Source organism: Ctenopharyngodon idella, chromosome 19 (genome assembly GCF_019924925.1).
Source record: "Ctenopharyngodon idella isolate HZGC_01 chromosome 19, HZGC01, whole genome shotgun sequence".
Taxonomy (NCBI): domain Eukaryota; kingdom Metazoa; phylum Chordata; class Actinopteri; order Cypriniformes; family Xenocyprididae; genus Ctenopharyngodon; species Ctenopharyngodon idella.
In genome coordinates, this window is record NC_067238.1 from 21,095,294 (window position 1) to 21,119,792 (window position 24,499).

The 24,499-nt window shown below is 35.3% G+C and overlaps 2 protein-coding genes across 2 annotated transcripts; one reads left to right on the forward strand and one right to left on the reverse strand.

Moving 5' to 3' along the window:
• Positions 1-843: 843 nt before the first annotated feature.
• Positions 844-19,307, reverse strand: skic2 (SKI2 subunit of superkiller complex). The gene is made up of 29 exons (XM_051871678.1): positions 19,170-19,307; positions 18,773-18,894; positions 18,532-18,653; positions 18,318-18,435; positions 17,309-17,423; positions 17,150-17,224; positions 16,996-17,049; positions 16,741-16,898; positions 16,462-16,632; positions 16,221-16,366; positions 15,624-15,770; positions 15,433-15,517; positions 15,239-15,345; positions 14,998-15,144; positions 13,906-14,005; positions 13,573-13,785; positions 11,905-12,015; positions 11,698-11,809; positions 10,310-10,428; positions 8,951-9,082; positions 8,644-8,781; positions 7,632-7,736; positions 6,623-6,758; positions 6,364-6,490; positions 6,069-6,279; positions 5,093-5,203; positions 3,873-4,091; positions 1,450-1,590; positions 844-1,302 (listed from the first exon to the last, which is right to left on the reverse strand). Exons 1-29 carry the CDS (start codon positions 19,180-19,182, stop codon positions 1,102-1,104), a joined length of 3,756 nt encoding a protein of 1,251 aa, XP_051727638.1. The 5' UTR covers positions 19,183-19,307; the 3' UTR covers positions 844-1,101.
• Positions 19,308-19,402: 95 nt separating this feature from the next.
• On the forward strand, positions 19,403-24,088 carry nelfe (negative elongation factor complex member E). Its single transcript, XM_051871726.1, has 11 exons — positions 19,403-19,489; positions 19,653-19,737; positions 20,052-20,121; positions 20,225-20,370; positions 20,461-20,535; positions 20,929-20,966; positions 21,072-21,340; positions 21,803-21,947; positions 22,756-22,810; positions 23,573-23,675; positions 23,782-24,088. The coding sequence occupies exons 2-11, from the start codon at positions 19,663-19,665 to the stop codon at positions 23,853-23,855; spliced, it is 1,050 nt and encodes a 349-aa protein (XP_051727686.1). The 5' UTR covers positions 19,403-19,489; positions 19,653-19,662; the 3' UTR covers positions 23,856-24,088.
• The last annotated feature ends 411 nt before the right edge of the window (positions 24,089-24,499 follow it).

Here is a 24,499-nt window from a genome sequence, read left to right on the forward strand (position 1 = left end):
ACATCACATGTAAATATAATTAATTTCAAGAATACTAAAACTAATAGTGTATTTACAAAAAGATGTACAAATAAATAAATAAATAAAAAAGAACAATATTGTTACCATGGTAACAGTTTCCGCCAAACTACGATAATACTAATTTTATACAATAAATCTGTGGTAACTTGGCATTAGCTATCATTGACATTAAAATAATACAATGGCACATTGTTTGAAGGAGATCCCATATTAATTTATAATGGTTTTACTGTAGTAACTATAGTAAAGCGTTTTTGGATGGTCAAAAACGCTAGAAATCAAACCTTTTACATTTTCTGAAATTTAGCCCTGGACTAACAAAAAACTTTTATTGGTATGAAAAGTGGGCTATATTGATCGACACAGTCACAATGGAGATTTATTTGTGGAATATTCATAATGACTCTATCATAAACAGTTAATTTATTGAAAGCAGAAGCTGATGTAAAATTCTTGAGATACTTTGAAATTCAAAAAGTAAGCAAATATTGAGGATTATGAGGACCAAATGTAAAAGTTGTGTAAAAATACATTGATTATTCACTTATCTGAATATTGTTTTTTTTTTAATTATTAATCTTAAATGTCTATGGTGGTTACATCCCTGATTCATCTGAAGGATCATCATGATTTTTAACAATATTCAATGATAAAAGGGTTAAGAGGGAGCAAAATGCAAAATGTAGTGCATCGACACTGTGTATATCAACATTGTGTAACGACACAAGCATAAAAGAAAACAGAGCAGTCCTCTTTAAAATGATCACAAAGCAAAAGCACTACATAATTTCTATTTTTCTGACAATATGAATGAAACCAGTGTTCCAGATACAGCTCATTTTATTGCTGTATAATTAATTACAGTTCATAACTGGCGTCAACCTCCATTTCATATTGAGATCACAACTTTGGTCAGGTGTGAGGAGTGTACAACTCCTTCACTCATACATGCATACTCAACTCAAATGTAAACATGCACTCATTCAAGTACAGTTTCTTAGGTCCATATTCTGTACATTCTATTTTATATCCCACTCCACACTCATCAACACATTAACACATTCTGCCTCGTCCTGTCTCTCAGTGTGTGTAGAGCGAAGCGGTGAACACAATGTCTCTGCGTATGGCCAGTGAGGCTCTTTCCATCTTGCTGCCCAGGACGGAGTCGCCTACAATGCGAGCAGCTTGTCTCACTTCTTTCAGGACCTCGTCCAGCCTCTGGATACAGCGCACGATTGTCCCCTCCTGCACATCTGTCAGCTCTGCAATCTCAGCAAACGGCTGCCAAACATAAAAACACACCATCATCAATAAGAGGTATTGAGAAAAATACATATTTCTACAAATTGTTATTATTAGATAGATTAAGCTACATTAACTATATATATATATTGAAATTTATTGATTTGTTTTAAGGTCAGGGCTCACCATGCCTCTTGCCCAGCAATACACAACCTCAGTCAGGCCAAACTTGAACTGGGCCACAAAGTCTTCAGCAGTTTGAGCTATCCCACAATCCCTCTGCAGCTCACCAATACGCTGTGCTACACAGAGTACTTGATTGATGCCCTAGGAAAGCAAGAGGATGAGAAAAAAAATTATATACATTATATTAAATATTATATAATTTATATTACATATACTACCATTCAAAAGTTTGGGGTCAGTACAATTTTTTTTTTTTTTTAATTTATTTATTTTTACAGAAATTAACACTTTCATTCCACAAGGATGCATTAACTTGATCAAAAGTGATGGTAAAGACATTTATAATAAAGATTTCTATTTCAAATAAATGCTGTTCTTTTGAACTTTCCATTCATCAAAGAATCCTGAATTTTTTTTATCACCATTTCCATAAAAATATTAAGAAGCTCAACTGTTTTCAACATTGATAATAATAATAAGAAATGTTTACTGAGCAGCAAATCAGCATATTAGAATGATTTCTGTAGGATCATGTGACACTGAAGACAGGAATAATGATGCTGAAAATTCAGCTTTGCCATCACAGGATTAACTTACTTTTTAAAATATATTCAAATAGAAAACAGTTCTTTTAAATTGTAATAATATTTCTCAATATTACTGTTCTTACAGTATTTTTGACCAAATAAATGCAGCTTTGGTGATCATAAAGTCTTCTTATGTATAATACAATATAATAATGATTTACTCATCATATAATGTCTTAATGTTTTATTTTCAATTAGAGAATTTTCTCTGCAAATATTTTTATATGTGATAAATTGTCATTAATTCAATGGTAACACTTTACAATAAGGTTCATTAGTTAACATTAGTTAACTACATTAGTTAACAATTAACAACTGTATTTTCATTAACCAACGTTAACGAAGATTAGTAAATACAGTAACAAATGTATTGCTCTTGGTCAGTTCGTTTTAGTTAATACATTAACTAATGTTTAACTAATGAACCTTATTGTAAAGTGTTACCAATTTGATTAATTAACTGGTATTTTAGGCAATTAGTTCAAAAACATGTACAGTTTTGTGTATTTGTCATAGTGAGATCTCCTAGTATAGCACTGCGTCAGTCTGTCTTGTCCTGTGCTCCACTCTCATCTCCATCTGCTGTCTAAGTGCTTACACAACTACAGCAAGGCAGGCAATGTAGTCATGCAGTCAAACTGCAGCTACATTACCTGTACGCCCATAACCTCGCAGTGTTTGACCAGCAAGAGCATTTTCGCATTGGTTTACAAGCCACTGTGTGCTTTAAAACTCTTGTGTGCTTCTCAGTCTAGTGTCATGACTTATTCACTGTCCCTTTAAAGCAATTCCATGTTTCTGGGCCGTTCGACAACACACACCGACATGTTCATCTGCGACTGCATCCTTTGCTAAAGGCATAAAGCAAAGCGGCCAGGCCACATCCACTACATTCTTATGCACATCTCTTGGGTGTTGAGCTTAGAGAGCCACACAAATTTAAAATCCATCCATAAACATGACGAATGATGCTTTATATTCTGTTGGGTCAAATTAAATGCTTGATACTTTTCATAATGTATTAGGCTACTTGTGTAATTCATAAAATTTCCTCATCTTTTAATCTGTGGCTTGAACAAAAATTTAATTTTTCATTGGCTTTAAAGTGCCCCTATTATGCTTTTTCAGATATTAACTTTCATGTAGTCTGTTATATAGCTGTTTGTGAATGTAAAAAGTCTGCAAAGTTTCAAAGATCAAAGTGCACAATAAATAAAGTTATTCGCATAATGCCAGCCTTATGGTCTTCACTGGCTGCCCACAAACAACGCCTACTTTGATCCACCCCCAAACATTGTAGTTGTTGCTGGGTTTGTCGAGAAGATGCTGTTTTCTGCACTCCGAACGCAACTCCACTTTGCATGCACTTCCAAATGATGAGGCTCGAATCGATACTGTAAAACTGACGCCATTATTACTGTTCATATCAATGTGTATACAAGTGCTGAGGAAGCCTCTGGAGCTGAAATTCAAATATGGTAATGGGCGTTTCATTTCCAACATGTGCTGTAAGTGGTAGACCAATCACAAAACACTGGGCCATCAGACCAATCAGAGCAAAGTAGGCTCTCGGAAAGGAGGGGTTTAGAGAGACTGAATAAGAAAATTAATGTGTTTTTTGACTTTGGATGCATGTAATCCTGTTGTAGGAAACATCCAAAACAAACTTAAGAGCCTTTAAAAAAATAGCATAATAGGGGCACTTTAATATTTTTGAATAGTTTAATGCTGTATTACAAAGATATTTTTTATTTTAATTTAGTACATTTATTTTCCATTTCTGGGATAAAAAATTTAACTATTTCTAATTTGGTTGTGAGTAGAGAACTGCATTACCTCCTGTAGCGTGTTGGTGATGTGCGGGTCTATCTGGGTATTTTGTGTGAAGACGAGGCAGGACAGCAGGGCGGCGCTCTCCTCAGGGGCGAGAGGACTCAGAGTGTTCTCAAACAGAAGTTCAGTCAGTAACAGCTCATGACTGCTGATTTGACACGCCACACGTCCCTTCAGCTGAACCGCCCCAGTGCTGTCTACATACTGCAGAGCTTCCAACACCTGGGAATATGGTAATATACTGTTACCACTGACTGTTTCAAATATTTGTGGCATTCGCAAACATTTAATGGTGATATTTAACACGATAAACCAAGTGAACACAGAATAGCACAAAATATCAGTGATCAGTATTGTGGGCCACAAAGTTTTAAATGATCAATTCTGGTCTGATTAAGAATACGGGATGCAAATAATATTAGATCTTCTTTTTCCATAATTAAAACAGTTTATACTTTCTGTACCAGGTTTTGAAAGCAATATGCTGTTATTTATTTATTGTACATATAACACAGGTTTAATGACAGATTTTACTTGAAATTTAAAGGAATAGTTCACCCAAAAATTCTGTCATTTACTTAATCATTCTCTTGTCGTTCTAAACCTGTAAGACTTTCATTCATCTTCGAAGATATTTTTAATGAAACCTGAGAGATTTCTGTCTCTCCATTGAAAGTATATTGCATCAAAACTTTGGCGCTTCAAAAAACGTAAAAATTAATTCATATGATTCACTACTAGCTAAACTACTAAACTACTAGCCTAACTAATAAATTTCAAACATTATTAAAGACAAGTAAACAGTCAGTAATAAAATTACAAGTAAACAAATTACAAGCAACAGCACAAAATTTCAAGAGCAAGAAAATGTGAAAGAACTCAATTCAGTATTCGCACGCTGTCTGAGAGGAGTTAAAATCGCTTGAATATTTTAATTGGCGTAACATAAAAATTGTCATTTTTGTACAGTACTTTTAAGCTTTAGTCTACAATAAATGCTATAAAAAAGGTTATTGGCAGGCCCATATATAATTTTTACATACTAATTAATAGACTTTTCATAGATTTTTATTAGTGAAATGTTTCTATGTTTATATACACAACTCTTGTTAATAATAATTTCATAACTGCATGTCAAAGAACATATTAATGCACTATTGAAATATATTCATCTATACGTGGACATGCAGTAGAATGACGAGATGGACTGTAGGTGAACTGACCTTGATTCTCTGATGGTACTCAGGCAGCAGTGTCAGTGACTGATCAGACACCAGGAACAGAAGCTTATCAAGCTCTTCCTGTACACTCATCCTCTCCTGTACACGTGCAAACTGAGCAAGATATTCAGAGAGAGAGAATATGAAAATGACAGTAAGGGAGAGTGAGTTTATCACTCTACTCCATCAGCACACTGCAGAAGGTGAAGGCTGGAAGTGATTACTGAGAGCTAATGAGACACATCCTTATTCCACACTACCACTGTCACACTCGATAAATGAGAGTCTGTGCACTTGGGAGAGTTACTGTGCAAAATAACTAAATATGGATGAGAAAATACAGGACACATTTGGATTAGAAATTACATTTTTTCCCTGTGTCTGCACAGTGGATTTGTGCATGACCTAAAACAGCATGAAAAACACTACCAAATGAAAGTTTGGGGTCAGTAAGATTTTTAATGGTTTTGAAAGAAGTCTCTTCTGCTTACCAAGGCTACATTTATTTGATTGTAAATAGTAAAAACAGTAATATTGTGAAACATTATTACAATTTAAAATAACTGTTTTCCATTTGAAAAATATATTTAAAAATGTAATTTATGCCTGTGATGGCAAAGCTGATTTCAGCATCATTACTCCAATCTTCAGTGTCACATGATCCTTTAGAAACTATTCCAATATGCTGATTTGCTGCTCAAGAAATTTTCTTATTATTATCAATGTTGAAATCAGTTGTGCCACTTAATATTTTCTGGAAACCCTGATACATTTTTACAGAATTTTTGATGAACAGAAAGTTCAAAATAACTCTTTTGTAACATTATAAATGTCTTTAATGTAATTTTTGATCAATGTAATGTGTCCTTGCAGAATAAAATTATTAATTTTTTTCAAAAGAAGAAAACATTTTTACCGACCCCAAACTTTTGAACAATAGTGTATGAATGTGACACATGAGTATGATAAACAGACAGACCTGTTCAGTGAAGGTGGGCGAGTGGATACAGTGGAAGTCTTTTAGACAGTCCTGTAACACTCTTTGCCTCATCACTCCCTCCACCACATCCACACCCTTCAGGTGCAGGTCATTCACAGGGTCAAGAGTCGTAATGCCCGTCGGATTGGCCTCAGCCAATCGCAAGAGCTCCTGAGTTGCTGTAGAAATAGCCTGACCTGGTGGATCAAGTCTAGCAAGGGAATTTTCATTTATTCATTACCACAGTTAAACAAATGCAAATTCGCTCACAAATATCATACGACCAGATACACACCTGAAGCGTGGCTGCTGTCTTTTATTGTAGTTGTCGATGATTCTCTCTGGAATGACCTTGAGAGTTTTGGTTGTGAGGGCAGAGATGTCCTGCAACTTCAGTTTCTGCACTGTATGACTGCAGGGTCCTACATACAGTTAGTTACACTGTAAATCAAACTTTTACAACAAAAGATGTTGAAAAAGTAGGTGTGATGTTCATGACGACACTCTCCAACTTAACCGGTGGTGATTTACTGTGTATGTATGTGTCTGCTTACCCTCTGGAATAAACAGTGCAGTGTTGTAGATGTGAAGTGAGACTTTATTAGACTGATTATCACCCGCCGCCTCTTCATTACCCTTCTCACAGATAATGAGAGCGGTGAATGTACGATTTACTGCATCGTTGGATACCTGTGGGAGGAGATGGGAGGAAAGTGGAGAGGAGAGAGAGAGAGAGAGAGAGAGAGAGAGAGAGAGAGAGAGAGAGAGAGAGAGAGAGAAACAAATAGGGGAGAGTGGGGTGAGATGTGTGGGGTGAGATGCATTAAATTGATCAAGTGATAGTAGAGACATTTGCAATGCTACAAAAGATTTCCATTTTAAGTAAATGTTGCTCTTTTGAACTACTATTCCATCAAAAAATCCTGAAAAAAAAAGTATCACAATTTCCACATAACTTTTAAGCAGCAGAACTGTTTTCAACATTGATAATAATAAGAAATGTTTCTTAAAGGATTAGTTCACTTCAAAATAAAAATTTCCTGATAATTTACTCAGACCCATGTCATCCAAGATGTTTATGTCTTGAAGGGTTGAAGGTCCAAATTGCAGTTTCAATGCAGCTTCAAAGGGCTCTACACGATCTCAGCTGAGGAAAAAGGGTGTTATCTAGCGAAACAATCTGTCATTTAAAAAAAAAAAAAAATCTCATCTTCCTCATCTTGCACTAGCTCTGTGATGCGCCACACATTACAAAATCGCGTTGGAAAGGTCACGCGTGACGTAGGCGGAAGTACCGAGCAAGTGTTTACCAAGCAATCGTGCAAAGACCAAGTCAAACAGCCTTTACAAAAAAAGGTAAAACAATGATGTCAGACGATTTTGAAGTTGGAGGAGAAAATGATATGGAGTTTTTCGCCCTACCGCGGTACTTCTGCCTACGTCACTCATCTTACCCCACTCTCCCCTACTGAATACGTGAAAGTGTCATTGGTCATTGCTGCAAATCTGTGTTTATGGTGTTTATGACACTGAGTAAAATGTGTTCATTATGCAATCACACACCTGTAGAATGACTCCCAGGGCGTTGTGGTGCTGGCTGTTGTTCACTATCACCACCCTCCCCACAGACAGAGCTTTGAGTCCATTTACTGAATCCAGCACAGCTCGCTGCCACACACACACATACAGAGTGACATGAGTTTGCTGTCAGTAATGTGTATGTTACAAACAGAAACATTATTTACAAGAAACAGTGAAAACTAAAATTATTTCCAAACAGTGATGTAGAATTTTTGACTAGTTCTGCTGAGAATTGGTAATGGACAAATAATAATATTTGCCATAAAAAAAAAAAAAATTGATAATTCAATAAATGAATAAAATAATTGTTATAAATTTGACAAAATAATAAAACTAAAAGTTAATTAAATTAATATACTACTTGAATAATAAAAATATAATAATTATTTTAAACATAAAATAACAGTATGAATACATTTTAAATAGTGTATAGAAATAATTTGTCAACATTAAAAACAAATGTACATAATGTGTGTAAATATTTCTTGATTGAAGTGGTCTGGTGGTCCTAAAAGCACTTGATGGCTCTGACTGCTTTTAATTTTTTATAATAATAAAAATAAAAAATAAAATAATACACATAAAAAGATACAATTTTTTAAATTCTATAATTGTAATACATCACATTTTTATGTTGGCTAGTGTTGTTAATTTTTTATCTAAATATTACCATAATGGCTGTGTCTTTTTATTTTATTTATTTTTTTGACGTTTTTGTAATTTGTCATTTAACAATTAAAATCAGATTTAATTCAAGAGAATTTGTAAAAATTCGAATTCAATTCTGTCATTTAATTTAAAACATCATATAAATCACGAAATGCTGTGAATCTAGTATTTGAGTGTGTGCAACTCTGTGGTAGTGTGGTATACAAGTACACTGTGTTCATATAAGTGTGTGTGTGTGTGTGCACCTGCAGGGTCTCTGTGGTGATGCACAGCTCTGTGATAGTGTGGTATACAAGTGTTCACATAAGTATGTATGTGTGTGTACCTGCAGGGTCTCTGTGGTGATGCGCAGCTCTGTGATGGTATGGTAATATGACAGTAAATCAGATAACTGCCCCTCTGTGTCCAGCGGAGGGAGAGAGGAGAGCATGTTTTTCAGCTCAGTTATTCTCTTCTCATGAGTCTGAGAAACACAAAGACAGAAATGGCTTGGTTAACCCGAAAGAATTTCAAAACATTTCATCACATACTTCATATTTCAGCCTTTTTTGTAAGATTGAATTACTGGGGCATGCAAACCCCACAGACATTTCATCGTCACCCAGGGGCTGGTGGAAAATGAGGCCGTTTACCTGCGTATCCCTGTGGTTCTCAGAAAAGCTCCTCCTCATCATGTCGGTAACCCTAAGGGCCTCCACACGCAGCAGATTTAGGATCATCGTGTAGGTCAGTCTGAACTGAGATTGCAGCACTGTCGGTTTCCCCTGAGACAGAGGAAAATATCACACATTAATGCCATCTCTCTGTGCTCTTGAACATTTAACTCCATTTCATTTAAATCATCCATTAGCATTGATTAAATCATTGATTGCCAATAGATGAGCTATTTTTAAGGGTATGCCATACATACAAACAAATAAAATAAGAACTGGCTTCAAAATGTGACAAATAATAGGAGACAATGTAAGGACGTGTACACATCGTGGCTCTTTATGCTCATCCAGTGTAACTAGAGTGGGGAAATGGAGTTGACATACAGCGAGGTCCAATCACGAGCGGCCCTTGACAACACACTGTGTGTTATTACAGCATCAGCTGCTGTTGCCATGATGCCCATGATATGGAGCTGATCAGCACATAGATTACTGGCCCATATGAGAGAAACTGCACTGATTCCAAATTTTTTTTCTCAAAAAATTACTAAAACTAAAACTGAAACATTAATTAAAGCTAAAAACTGAGATGACAGAAGCACATAAAAGTACTAAAACAAAATAAAATTTAAATGAAAACTGATAAAATAAAATAAAAGTGAATTCAAAATAATAATAAATACTATAATAGTATATCCTTAGATTATACAATAATATTATACAATTATACTTATACTATAGTATTATACTAAAATAACACTGTTTCCTAACTTTGAGTATAAAACAACAAATCAGCTTTGAAGACTGTGGGTGCCATGCGGAGAGCAAAATGACAACAGTACTAGTGAATCCTGGTGAGTTTTGTGCTGGAATGACAGTGTATGGAGTCAATAAATAAGGGACAGGGGTTAATTGACTGAACAGCTGTGATTTGAAACACAGAGAGGTTAAAACAGCTCCAGCAGGCTGGACACTCTAATGAAGAGGAGCCCATTTCACCCACACTCAATCCACAAGAGCATGACAGAAGTGCACTCACAGGCTGCAGGACTCTAAAAAAAGACCAAAGACTGGCTCCAGAGTGAACAATCAGACTGTGATTTACAAAAAGGAGCTGGGAAATCTCATCAGATCATAGTAAAACCTAGTGGAATTCAGGGAGTTTAATTTTTCTTTTTTTTAAAAAAACAATGGGGGAATTTACCAACTATGGCCAAAATAACATGCAACACTTTTTCAGACAAATGTAAAAATCTAATCATGTCCAAATGTAGGCATAAATTATTATATATGACTTGTATATCATTATTTGTGATAAAAAAAAATTACAGTACTGACCAGCATCATGGCATGGAGGTCTCCCATATCATGAACTCCAGCCTTACAGAGAATGATAACGGTTCCTGTAGCATCCAAACCTCTTCTGCCAGCACGGCCCGCCATCTGAATGTACTCACCTACTCACACACACACACACACACACACACACACACACACACACACACACACACACACACACACACACACACACAGTTTAGTACTGTGACACTCTGCTGTCATTGTAAGCATCACACATTGGTGTAATCTTTTAAACCAAACCAAATTATACATTTATATAGATCAAATATTTAGAAATGTCCTGAGTCATGTTCACACTGAATTCAAAAGAAAGAAAAATAGTTTTTTAGCATTGTGACATTATTGCCATTGCAATTAGGCAACAATTAAAATAATCATAAATTTAGTACAACAATTACTACTATGGCGTACACAATTAATACACTATCGTTCAAATGTTGGGGTCAGTAAGATTTTTTTGAAAGAAATTTATACCATTGTTTACCAAGGGTGCATTATATTGATCAAAAGTGACAGTAAATTTTTTTTTTTTTTTTTTTTTTAAATAAATGCTGTTCATTTGAACTTTCTATTCATCAGAGAATCCTGGAAGAAAATGTATCAGTTTCCACAAAAATATTAAGCCACACAACTGTTTTCGAAATTGATAATAATAAGAAATGTTAATATATATTAGAATGAAAATTAATTGTGTTTAACTGTCATGAATATAACATTACAATGCAAAAAATCTTAATATTCCTAACATAAGCTTCATCTTCTCTCATAAAAAATATTTTTAATTTTTTTTTTTTTGATTTTGTGGTGAAACATGACCCAGACATGTTCTTGATATGTTTTGTAACATTTTCCCAAATATTTCATGTGTCTTCGATGCAAACAGGGCAATCTACTCTCAAATGTGTGCTATGACTTTAAAAGAAGCCAGCTATACTATTTCTCTTCCCTTTTTTATACCCACTATTATTAGCATAAATTATTAGAAGAGATTTGAACAAACTCAAGCATCTCTCACACACACATCAAAGGCCTCCTGCTGTCTTTCCCTAGTCTCACTGCAGTCCAGTGCACAAACATCTGCACTACCCCAGCATAATTAATCTGCTCATTCATTAGAGACGGCTAATTCATCAAACACCTGGTCATCGGCAACGTCTGTCTGCCTGTAGCGTCTCTGCCAACAAGTACCTGACAGCTTTTTATGTCTATTGTTATGATAATACAAAATAATTATAATTTTAAATTAGAATAACTGCAACAGGCATGCCAAGGTGATGCAAGTGAGGGTATATTTAGACATTAACGTCATCTAAAGACAGGCACATCATTGTTTGTAATATAAGGCAGTAAAGGAGATGTGTTTTTACCTGGCAGCAGGTTTCTGAAACCTGTGCCGTCATGTTTGCGGATGCTGTCGAACACAACGGTTCTGGCGGGCATGTTCACACCCATGGCAAACGTCTCTGTAGCAAACAGCACCTAAAGAGAGAAAAACTGTAAGTCACCAACTCCCTCCTTAATCAAGATTTCTTCAATCAAATAAAGCTTGAATAAAACAAGTCCATAAGACAAACCTTTACTAAACCTTTGGAAAATAGCATCTCAATAACCTCCTTCAGGATTGGCAGGATGCCGCTGTGGTGAACACCAATCCCTCTCTTCAGCAAATCACGCATCAACAGGATCTGTGACGACAAAATTACACTGATAAACACCATAACTGAATTAAAACTTTGAAGGTTTCATTATACACTTAAGTCCATATGAGTATTATGGTGAATGTCAACAAGGCCAATTTTTTTTATTTAGTTATTATTAATAACTTCACCACAAAAAAAAAATGTTAGGTACAATGTTCTTCATGTTGTGTTTATGTTGTAATGTAAAACACTTTAGCTATTGAGGTTGGATATGGGTAAGTCTAGGGACAGGTTTTGTGGTATGATTAGGTTCAAGGGTCGATTAAGGTGTAAGGGAAGGGTACAGCTGTAATTACATTAAGGTATTTTTTAAATATAAGTACAATGTGAAACGTATGTATCAAATGATTAATTTAAATGTTATTACATAGTAGTTAAAGACACTTAATATAAAGTGGGTCCAAACATTCAAATAGAAAACAACTGTAATAATTTCACAATATTGCTGTTTTTACTTGATTTTTGATCAAACAAATGCAGTCTTTGTGAACACAAGAGACTTCTTTCAAAAGACATTAAGAAATTTACCAACATAGGCATTTTTTCTTAAAGTAAAATATATTTTTTCATGATGTTGGGGTAAAACATGACCCATGAATTTTTTAATAACGTTTAAATGATTTTTGTGTAAAATAAGTGTTGATTCAATTTCAGCATTTCTGTTTGTTATCATTAAATTGTGTTATATGTAATTTATCAAGATTATATCGGCCATTAGCCACCTTGTTTTCCAGATATCTGCATTGAAAGGGGTTGATTCTGGAATCCACTGCCGCTTCAATGTATATCTTTTGAGTGATTTGTAATCAAGTTATTAATCAATTTTTATCCTTCTAAATATTAAAAAGATTTGAATGACTTCTTCAGCATATGTTAAAGCATTTATTTTACTTTCAATCTTCAATTACTAGAGGATAATGATGAATATTGTATGAACCTTTCACTGAGAGAAAAGTACAACTTATCTGTATGTTTTGGGGAGGTATCCTGTTTAGAGCAAGAGCCCGGCCAACTTCAACCTTGAAGAAGCTATGTATCTGTGTATGTGTGATAATATTTTTGTTACAGATCCTGTATTGGAAAGGTGGACAAACTGGCGCCCAGAAACGCATATCTGTTATCTAGGTCACTTCGTGCCTAAAACCAGGGTCCTGGTGTCAGCCGTATAATAGATTGAGTGACTTGTTTTCCCCGACAAAGACCATATGTGGAAATTTTCGAAGTTTATCAATTTCTTAACCAATCAGAATTCATTCAAGCTGAAGTAATGATGTAGCTTAGTGACCTGTGTAAAGTATAATTACTGTGGTTTTGTGAATGTATGGCAGGGCAGCCTATGAACTCCTTGTGAGTGCTGAAGCTGACTTCTGCTGATGAAACTGCAAACTATCCTTCAGTAAAATTGTCTTCAATTATTTTTTTAACTCTGACTCCAGGTCTTCATTCATCATATCTGGTCATTGTGTCTTTAACTGTAAATTCCCCTACAGCATTGTCAAGTGGAAAACTCTTGGTGGACCGGTACTCTGGATCCAAATCTACCTGCGGTAACTGCCGATCGGCTCCTCTCAGCCTGGTCAGGCTCTTCTGGAGGAACGAGTGTATCTCGCTCTTCTCTATAGAGCTGGTGAGATCCAGAGAGGTCAAAGAGCGGGCGTTTTCATCACAGCGTGTCCGAGAGAATGTAAACGCCACCACTGGAGTCTGCTGCCTCTGAGACAGATAGTTCAGCAGCGTCTGCCACACTGATCGATCCTAACAGAGCAATGGGAGGATGCAGATAATATAATAAAAACACGGTTGTTTTTGGAAATCGAGACCTATTATGTTCGATAACTGATTTAAAAGGAAATTACGAGAGGTACAGACGCTGACCTGACTGGCTGTTGTGTTGTGCTGTGATACATTCTTTGCGCCAAAAGATTGTGCATGTTTACTTGTGCGTTCCTTCTTGGCTTCCACTGCGGCGTAGTAGCTGAAAAACAAAACATTGGTTTCAACTTAAATGAATTCACAGGAGCACTTTGCTATAATTTTGTAACACTTTCTTCAAAAGTCCATCTACTACAATGATAGCCTAAAAATGTTAATCTAGGTTTCTTGAAGTAAAAACAATCATCATTTAGTATTATACACCATTTTCAAAACTCTTTCTGACTATTTTTGTTTACTAAATAAATACATTTAAGTTGAAATTTTATCTTAATTACAGATGAGCTAAAAATAGTCCATTACAATGTAGAAAACAATCAAACAACTATATGAACATTGCAAACACATTACAATATTAATTGATTTATTATTATTATTATTATTTTGAAATCCAAGTTTACTGTCTCTTTCTATTTTAAGTTATCTATAATTTATTTATTTATTTATTTATTTATTCATAATAGGTAATAGCTATTCTAAATTGAATTTGTGACCTCTACATATGAGCACAGTTTATTGTCCGTCATCAGAGCAGGCCAAGTTACTGAATAACTGAATATTGATATTTTTGAATGACCCATTTTTGCAGCAAGTTGCAAAAATGACCTGGGTAGACTGGGAAAGAACATTGTGTAGTGTATGTTTGAATTTAAAACGCACACTACCATTCAAATGTTCGGCGTCAGTAAGATTGTTTTTAAAGAAATTTTCATTCTTCATTCTTTCATTCATTCCTTTCATTCAGCAAGAATGCATTAAATTGATCAAAAGTGACATTTATAATGTTATAAAAGATTCCTATTTCCAAAAAATTATGTTCTTTCTAAAGAAACCTGGAAAAAGTGTATAATGGTTTCCACAAAAATATTCAGCAGCACAACTGTTTTTAACATTTGTAAAAATAAGAAATGTTTCCTGAGCAGCAAATCAGCATATTAGAATGATTTCTGAAGGATCATGTGACACTGAAGACTGGAGTAATGATGCTGAAAATTCAGCTTTGCCATCACAGGAATAAACCCTATTAAAATGTACCCTTTAGTGAGGAAGTTTCCAGTGGAGTCCAGCAACAGGAAAAGCTCCTTCTGAGTCTTGGTGCTGTTGCCGGTGTAGAGATGGTGCTCTAGAGGAACAGGCCTCTTAACTGTGCTTATCACATAGATGTGCCGCTTCTTGATACGCCTGAAGACAGAGAAAGCACAGTAAAACTGTATGATCTACACAATCTTAAAGCAGGATAAAATTCAGTTTCATGGCTTTGATAATACACACACACCCAATCCATTCACTGAACTCCACTGCGTTAGGCACCGTGGCACTCAGCAGGATGATGCTAACATGCTCTGGCAACATGATGAGCACTTCCTCCCACACCACTCCCCTCTGAGAAACAACAACAGCATATGAAATCTGAATGCAGCAAAGAAAAAAGCATAACTGAAATAGATTTTTTTTTAGTGGATTCATCACCTCTGCATCATTGATATAGTGAACCTCATCAAAAATGACCCATTCCAAATCTCGAATGACCTCGGACCCATTATAAAGCATAGATCTGTTAGGAGGAAAACATACTGATTAACAAAGATTGTCAAAAAATTCATACACATGACAAACTATGAATTATAAGTAACTGACATGGCTTTCTACTGTATAATCACCTCAAAATCTCAGTGGTCATGATAAGACAAGAGGCTTCAGGATTCAGCTGGACATCTCCAGTCAAAAGTCCCACGTCACCAAACGTGTTCTTGAAGTCCCGGAACTTCTGATTGGACAAGGCCTTAATGGGGGATGTGTAAATGGTCCTGTCAGGAGGAACAGTCATATTAGTGTGGGCCATAAATCTAATGTCACAGTAAGGAAAGCAAGTAAGGAATCAAAGAATCTTAAACAAAGTATCACTGTTCTCACAAAAATATTAAAGCAGCAGTTTTCAAAATTGATGATGATAAGAAATGATCAGCATATTAGAATGATTTCTGATGGATCATGTGACACTGAAGACTGGAGTAATGATGCTGAAAATTCAGCTTTAACATCACAGGAATAAATTACATTTTAAAATATATTTAAATAAAAAAAAAAGTTCTTTTAAAAATTGTAATAATATTTCACAATATTACTGTTTTTTTACTGTATTTTTAATCGAACAAATGCAGCCTTGGTAAGAATAAGTCTTCTTTTAAAAACATAAAAAGGAAAGAATAGAGAAATAAAATGATGCAATCAGTAGACATTGGGTCTCACATACACACCTGGTCATGTGTTTCTGGGAAAGTGCAATTGCGTATTCAGCCACCACGGTCTTGCCCGCTGAGGTGTGGGCCGCAACAAAGACAGAGTCATGAGCTTCGAGTCGGAGAATAGCCTGCTTCTGAAACACGTCCAGCTCAAAGGGATACTGAGACAGGGCAGGAATTGAGAAAAACAACCCAAATAAACAAACCGTTATTTTAGTGAACTCTTAAAAATCATGTGAATATACTGAGTTCTGACCTTGAAGGCAGGATCAGGGATACGTTTGTAGAAGTCCTCACAGGGTGAGGTGATGTCCACAGGAATGGCCCACTTCTTATTGTCTCCCTTGTCTTCATCCTTCGGTTTCTTCTTTTGTTCAGTCAGACTTACAGTGTTCGCTGGAGGCTGAGAAGGAGAGTTGCCCGAATCCTGAGGAGTACATGTGTTTAAGAAGAACATATCTTGAAAATGACAAAACAAACACGAAAATGTTGGGCTTTCAAATAACTAAGTATTCTTTCTCAAAGTTATACACACTTTAATTCCGAGGTCCTCTAAGCTGTTAGTTCTGGGAAGTTTAACAGTCTCCTCTTTTTGTGACACTCCCTCTTTCTCCTCTGGCAAAGCGTCAAGGACATCATCAAAAGTTGACAGGAGTGACAGCAGGTTCACCTCACTCTTCATGGTTCTGGCTTCTAAAGACATTAAAAGAGCACAGTTTTAGATAGTAATGCACAACTTAAAGTGGGATGATGACATGGTCCAAATGCAGAGAACAATATAGAACCAAACCTTTGTCACTGAAGTCCATACCAGCCTTCAGCCCTGGGGGAACCGTCAACAAATCTAAGACAAGGAAAAAAAAAAAAAAAAACTGTCAGTTTTTTTTCCCCTCTCACACACTTACAAATGATTGTGTACTAACAAAACAAAACTGATCATCAACCTTTCTCAAAGTCAATGTCTTCTTCCAGCTCTGACTTTTTCTTAATCTGCTCTAACGTCAGTTCTTCCATTCCAGCTGTACAAAGGACAGAAGAGTTTAAAAACTGGATAATATTTAAACAGAATTATGAGACATTTATCTAAATATGAACCACCGCACCTGGCAGAAAAGGATAGTTTGTGTTACTCCCTCTCAGGCTCTCTGACAGAGGTCCAGGCTGTCTTTGTAATGAAAGGGAATTTTTTGCAGACAACGCTGTGTCCTCTAATAACACCTGACATAATGAAAAAAAGAAAACAACAAGAACAATTATATACATTATGAATGATTGCATTATATTATAAAGAACATTTACTGTGATGTCCAGCAAACAGCAAAAACAACGATTGCTTTACATTGACAGCTTTTCATTGGCTGGGCAAACAAATAGTCCTGCCTTAAACTGACACCACTGGTTGAGTGAGATGGCGGCATGTTGAGACATTCAAATAAACAAAGCAATATTTTTATGAAATAAGAGTTTCTTTGCAAAATCAACCTAGTGTTATTTTAGTATTATTTATATACAATTATTCTATTTATTAATATTTTGAACACATTTTTTTAATATATAAATTTTTTTTTTTTTTTTTTTTAAGTTTAATTTTTTGTAATTTGGTTATGTGTTTTTGTGCTTTTTAATAGTTTTTGTATTAAAATATTTTTATTTAGCTTTAATTTATTGATAACACTTTACAATAAGTTTCCATTTGTTAACATTAATTAACCACATTAATGAACATGAAATAACAAATACATTTATTAATCTTAGTTAATTTTCATTTCAATATTTTCTAATACATTATTCAAATCAAAAATTCTATTGGTTCATATTATTTATTGGACCTGAGCTAATAGTTGTTTATTTTAAAGCATTAACTAACATTAAGTAATGAGACTTTATTGTAAAGTATTAACATTTTATATATATTTTAGTAATTTTAGTACTTCCACTTAAACTTATTTAAATTAGTTGCCTTTTTCTTATTTTTCTAGTTTTTCTTATTTTATTACAGCTTTATTTCAGTTAACCAAAACTTTTTTTTTTTTAGTTACCAATAACCTCTCTCTGAATATTAAGCTGGGATAGGAAAATAAACATAATGTAGTAAATGTTTGCCAGTGTTACCTCAGTGAAATCCAGCAGCATGCCGGTGGTGGGATCTCTGACCACGGAGAGACCAGAGTGCAGTGGAGACAGGGAGCAGTGCAGGAGAGAGTCCACCTCTTTTTCCCTTTTACTTATTCTAAAGGACAAATTTGTAATAGACAAAACTGATTAAAGATATGAAATATATGTTGCAAAGACAAGCGCTATCTTCTGAATATGTCTCATTTCATACTTAAGGAACTTGTGGAAGGCATCATCTACATCATGTACTGGGAGCCAAGCAGGATCTCGCAGAAAGCGCTTTTCTACCTCTGTTTTTAAGTCCAGACATGTAGGAGGAAGCCCATGAGGGAGCTGAAAAAGAGAAAGATTACAGAATGTAATACAGAATGAATACAAAATCTGTTAAATATAAATATATTAGCTCACGCACATGAATACTGTTATTATTTTAGTATTAATAAATGACTAACTGTGCTGTGTGGTGGCAGGGGTTTATTTTTTGGCAGTGGGTGTGTGATGAGCTCAAATCTCCCAGAGCAGCCCATCTCCAGCAGAGACAGGGGCAAATCATCAGGACCAACTGGGGGCAAATCTACAGACAGAAGAGAACGGCAATTCATCAGTACAACTGCAACTAGATGCAAATGCAAAGAATACAATCTAGCGTGACACCAAAAAGCTCATAAAACCCATTGGACCATTACTGTCAGATGTAGTTTACAATGCAGTTGCTGAGTTGGCTGTCATATGAGCGACTTATGACGCAAAACAGCTAAATGCTGAGCTAGCTGCTGGTGATATTATTATACTACGACAGAAAAACACGCAGAAATACTAATAAAAACAGTACTAATATATATTTCATACCTATTTTGTCCATGATGTTACTCTGCAGTTCTTCAGTACCAATAAAGTTTCAGTCCTGCAGGAAGCTGCGCAGAACTAAAGCGACGGATATTATTATGTTTATTTAGTATTTTACAACATAATGGTCTATGTGCGTGATCTAAAATAAATTTAAGTTTTTAATGTACTTGTTAAAAGAAAAGTGTAAAATAAAAATAATAATGGACAAATTACTTATTTTGAGCTGGTTCCTCGGAAGACAACAGATGACGTCACATTTGCGCGCCGAGTGAGGAGCATTGCAGACGTTCATTCTTATAAATTCATCCTTTGAATTCAGGGTAATTAAATATAAAGTAGAGTATTTTATGCAGTTTGCATATTGTTTTTAATGAAAACTGTTAAAAGCTTCTTGTAACGGACACATCGATAACATGTTAACGTGATGCATTGACTGGAAAAGACATCTGCTGTAACATATTGCTGTTGTTTTTCTCTTTTGAGATCCATCGAAATGGCAATATTTCCCAGCTCACTGACAGAAGAAGAGGAAGCATTGCAGAAGAAATATGCCAAATTAAAGAAAAAGGTAAAAAAAAACTATACTTACGGTTCTTAATATATAAGTCACATGTATTTATTTATCGCTTTATACAATTCAAACTGTTTCAAAGCAGCCTCACAGTAAAAAAAACAACAACAGAAAGACAGTGTTGTATTTATGTTTCAAAATTCATCAGTCATAAATGAATTTCAGCTGTAAAGCAGCTCTTCAGAAGTCAATAGTGTCATTTTTCATCTCAAGTCTGTTGATTCAATGTTGATTCAACAAAATACTATGCATATATGTAATATATAAACTATCCATTTGACATGTTGTATTGTCTATGTTCACTTATGTAGAAAAAGGCCTTAATGGCTCTGAAGAAACAGAGCTCCACCAATCAGACAAGTCAGACAGGACTAAAGCGCAGTAAGTCAATCAGTGGATCTCTGAAATTTCTAGATGTTCCTGAAAGAAGTTTGCATGAAATCGGTGCTCTATGAATGATCTCTCTATCACTGTCTCTGTTAAGCTTTGTCAGATCAGCCGGTGGTGGACACAGCGACAGCAACAGAGCAAGCGAAAATGCTGATCAAGTCCGGAGCGATCAGCGCCATCAAATCAGAGAACAAGAACTCGGGCTTCAAGCGCTCTAGAACACTTGAGGGTAAACTGAAAGTAAGAGACATTTTTCACCTCATTAATGTCAAGTCAACATAAATTTTATTTTTCATACATAGCTAATTATGGAGTTTCTTTGTTTTCCAGGATCCCGAGAAAGGTCCTGCCCCAGCATTCCTGCCATTTCAAAGGAGCGTCTCTACAGATGAGGAACCTCCTGATGTAATGTTGTTTTACACTGTAGAAATGATCCACTCACGGCTGTAAATTTCAGTGATTTATTAGCCACAGCATCAAGCAGAACCCCCTTAACCGTGGTAAAATGACCACAACACACGTCCTTATGTGGCTTACAGATTTAATATAGTGGTGGCAACAGCAATATGTGTATGTTTGTGTCTGTATATAAACATAAATACACATATGTATTTTTTTAACTGACTGATTTAACAGCATGAGTAGCCTGTTATATATATATATATATATATATATATATATATAATAGGCTACTCAATTAGCCTATTAAATTTGTTATATTTGTCAACAAGTCTGTAGAGTATAACAAATGGATGTGTCAGTAGACTTGACTTTACATGTTGTTTCTTCTTGCTCTAGTCTGCTAAACGAGCCCACAGGAAATCCCTATATGAGAGGTGAGACTGTCAGACTCAGTGTAAAGAATAATACTAATAACCTAAAACCTTGATAGAAAAACAGTATTGCAGTCAAATTTAAGGCTGTTTTTTTCTGTCCCACAGTTTTGTTCCTGGAGATCGATCTCGTGATGAAGAGGGAGGAGTGAGTCGAGATCCTGAGAGGGAACGGGAAAGAGAGATGGATTGGGAGAGAGATCGAGATAGAGACCGGGACAGAGAGAGGGAGCGTGAAAGAGGCCGGGAGAGAGAACGGGATCGTGAACGTGAACGAGACAGGAGCCGGGATGGAGAAAGGGAGAGAGATAGGGACAGAGATCGGGACAGAGATCGAGAAAGAGAACGAGACAGAGAGCGGGACGGACCCTACAGACGTAAGTGAATCTGTGCAACAGTAAGTTGATTTAAAATAATTCACTTCCATTCAGGGTTTTTACATTGTGTCATTGCAATGTTTGTTATGAAATGAGAATATTGGTAACACTTTAGTATTTGGGAACAATTCTCACTTTCAAGTAGTTGCTTATTAGCTTGCATATTTGCTGTTTATTAGTACTTATAAAGCACATATTAATGCCTTTTTCTGCATGACCATATTCTACATCCCTTAATCTTACCTCATACATAAACTTAAACGCTACAACAATTACCTTATTATTAATTAGCAGTAAATTAAGAGTTTGAGGCAAAGTCGTAGTTAATATTGAATGTGTTCCCCATACCAAAGTGTTACCAGAATATTTCATAGATGTGTGTTCTCTAATAGTTAATAATAATAAGCTTTGTTCTGTTGAAAATCTGGAAGTCTAATAATTATATTCTGTAATGTTATTCAGGGTCAGACTCGTATCCTGAGCGCAGAGGGGTACGCAAAGGAAACACGGTGTATGTATATGGCACAGGTTTAGTGGAAGACAGTTTGCGCTCGGTGTTTGCTCAGCATGGCAACATCATTGACCTTTCAATGGACTCACCACGCAAGTATGATAATTTTCTGATCCTTTTGGACATTTAAGGGAGGAACTATTGACTTGATTGTCTATAGAAAAGCTTATAGGATTGATTGGGTTGAAACAGAAATAAATTCAGCCGGGATCTGGTATATTTTGTAATATCAGACATATCACTAGGAAAGTTTTTATTATAAGTCTTTCTTCTGTAATGGTAGATTTCCAGGGGTATACAAGTACACTACCATTCAAAAGTTTGGGATGAGGTTTTTTTTTTTTTTTTTGAAAAAAAAAAAAAAGTCTCTTATGCTCACTATAAGGCAACATTTAAAAATACAATAAGAACAGTAATATTGTAAAATATTATTACAATTTAAAAGAACTGTTCTCTATTTGAATAAATATATTAAAATGTAATTTATTTCTGTAATGGCAAAGCAGAATTTTCAGAATCATTATTCCAGTCTTCAGTGTCACATGATCCTTCAGAAATCATTCTAATATGCTGAATTGATGCTTAAGAAACATTTCCTATTATTATCAATAATTTTTGTGAAAACCGACACAATTTTTTTTTTACATTTTTAAATGAATAGAAAGTTCAAAAGAACAGCATTTATTTGAAATAGGAATCTTTTGTTACATCATAAATGTCTTTACTGTCACTTTTTATCAATTTAATACATCTTTGCCAAATAAAAAAAAAAAATATATATATATATATATATATATATATATATCTTACTAGCCCCAAACTTTTGAACAGTAATGTCTAAAAAAATGTCTGGGAAAACTTAACTTAAAATATTTAACAATTTTTGCCCTATGTCTCTTACCAGTTGTGCTTTTGTGACCTTTGAGAAGATGGAATCAGCAGACCAGGCTGTGGCAGAGGTCAGCAGTCCATTTTCTTTATGGGGCCACTTTCTGCACTTTTGTAGCATCGTGTTTATATATTTACAATGCATCTTCTCTGACCCTCAGTTCAACATGTTTTTGCCGCTGTTGTTTTTAAGACTTCCATATATAAATAACCTCAGTTATGACAGGCTAATCACTTCACATGTAGTCATTCACTTCGCATGTGTTCAATAGGACTAGTCGTGATCCATGCTTGTCTTGGTAATCCATACTTGATTCTATATATTGTCGCATACAAGGCCATAGCAGAAGAATACTGTGTCTATGCAAATTGCGTCTTTTATGTTTTAGTAATTTTTTATGTGCTTTTGTCATTTTATTTTTTTATATTTCTATTAAGCTTTAATTTGTTTTTATTTTAATTGTAATAATTTTCGTACATCAAGCTTTACATTAGAAGCCAACCGCACAAGTGATCTGAGCACTCACCAACTACTTTTCTGGACAGTCATGCAAGCTCTAATGGTCATGTGTTAATGAGCTCATGGTTGGAACATCAATATCATGATGATTTCTGATGTTTTGCAGCTTAGCATCCATAAGTAGTCTGGTGTGTGGACTGGAGTTTTGTATTGTGTATATTCGAGCATGTCAACAGTCCTGTATTAAAAAAGCACAAGGAAAATCCTGTTTTCTGTGATATGACCCCTTTAAAGGCATTAGGATTTATTACAAATTTATTTATTTATTTACTGAAAGAAAACCTTCTGTTTTTCCATTCTTTCTGCCTCTCAGCTGAATGGCACTACTGTGGGTGACGTCAACATCAAAGTCAGCATTGCCAGGAAGCAGCCCATGCTTGATGCCGCCACAGGGAAATCTGTCTGGGCTTCTCTTGGTAAATAAGGACATTTCACAGGAAAAAACTGTCAAGGAGACTGAGTGTTGCACACTTGACTAACCCATTTCTATTTCTGTCTCCTCCTTTTTTCCATCCTTCACAGCTGTGCAGAACAGTGCCAAGGGCTCCTACAGAGACAAACGGAGCCAGGTCGTTTACAGCGAAGATTTCCTTTAAAAACAGTTATTTAGCACATGCTAAACTTATAAAGAGGTCCAGCATCAGATTGTCTACTTACGGCAGACATTTTGTTTTTCGCAGAAGTGATAAAGTAAATCTTACTTTTCTGTCATTTTCTTAAGTAATTATCGTGCTGTTTGAGCTTGTTTACTGCTCAGTGTCTCTGGACATTTAGCTCAGTTATGGTTTATGTCGTTGTGTTCAATAAATCAATCAAACTTTTGCGTCAACATGTGGGGCGACACTTTATAATCATTACCTCAGTGAAACAGCTATACAGTGCATCTAAAGGCAGAAACAATATGCTGCTTTTCAGTTTTTACAGGTGATCTAATCATTGTATGGGGATAGTTGTGTGTATGAATAATCAGTCCTCTGATGTGTGGAACAAGCTCCTCCCCGCAACAATCCACAACATTAGATGCTATTGATTAAATGAGCTCTGGTTTTGCCTAAAGGGAAACAGAATACAAATACAGAAGCATGCCCTATTATATAAACCCTATATAGAATTGCACAACTAGTTGGCAGGAACTGGAAAAATGGAATAGAAATGGGTTGTTTAATCTCTCCCATCCTGTTTAGGGCAGTGTTTGAGATTATCTAAATTGCGGCAAGACAGATAGCCAGAGGAATCACAG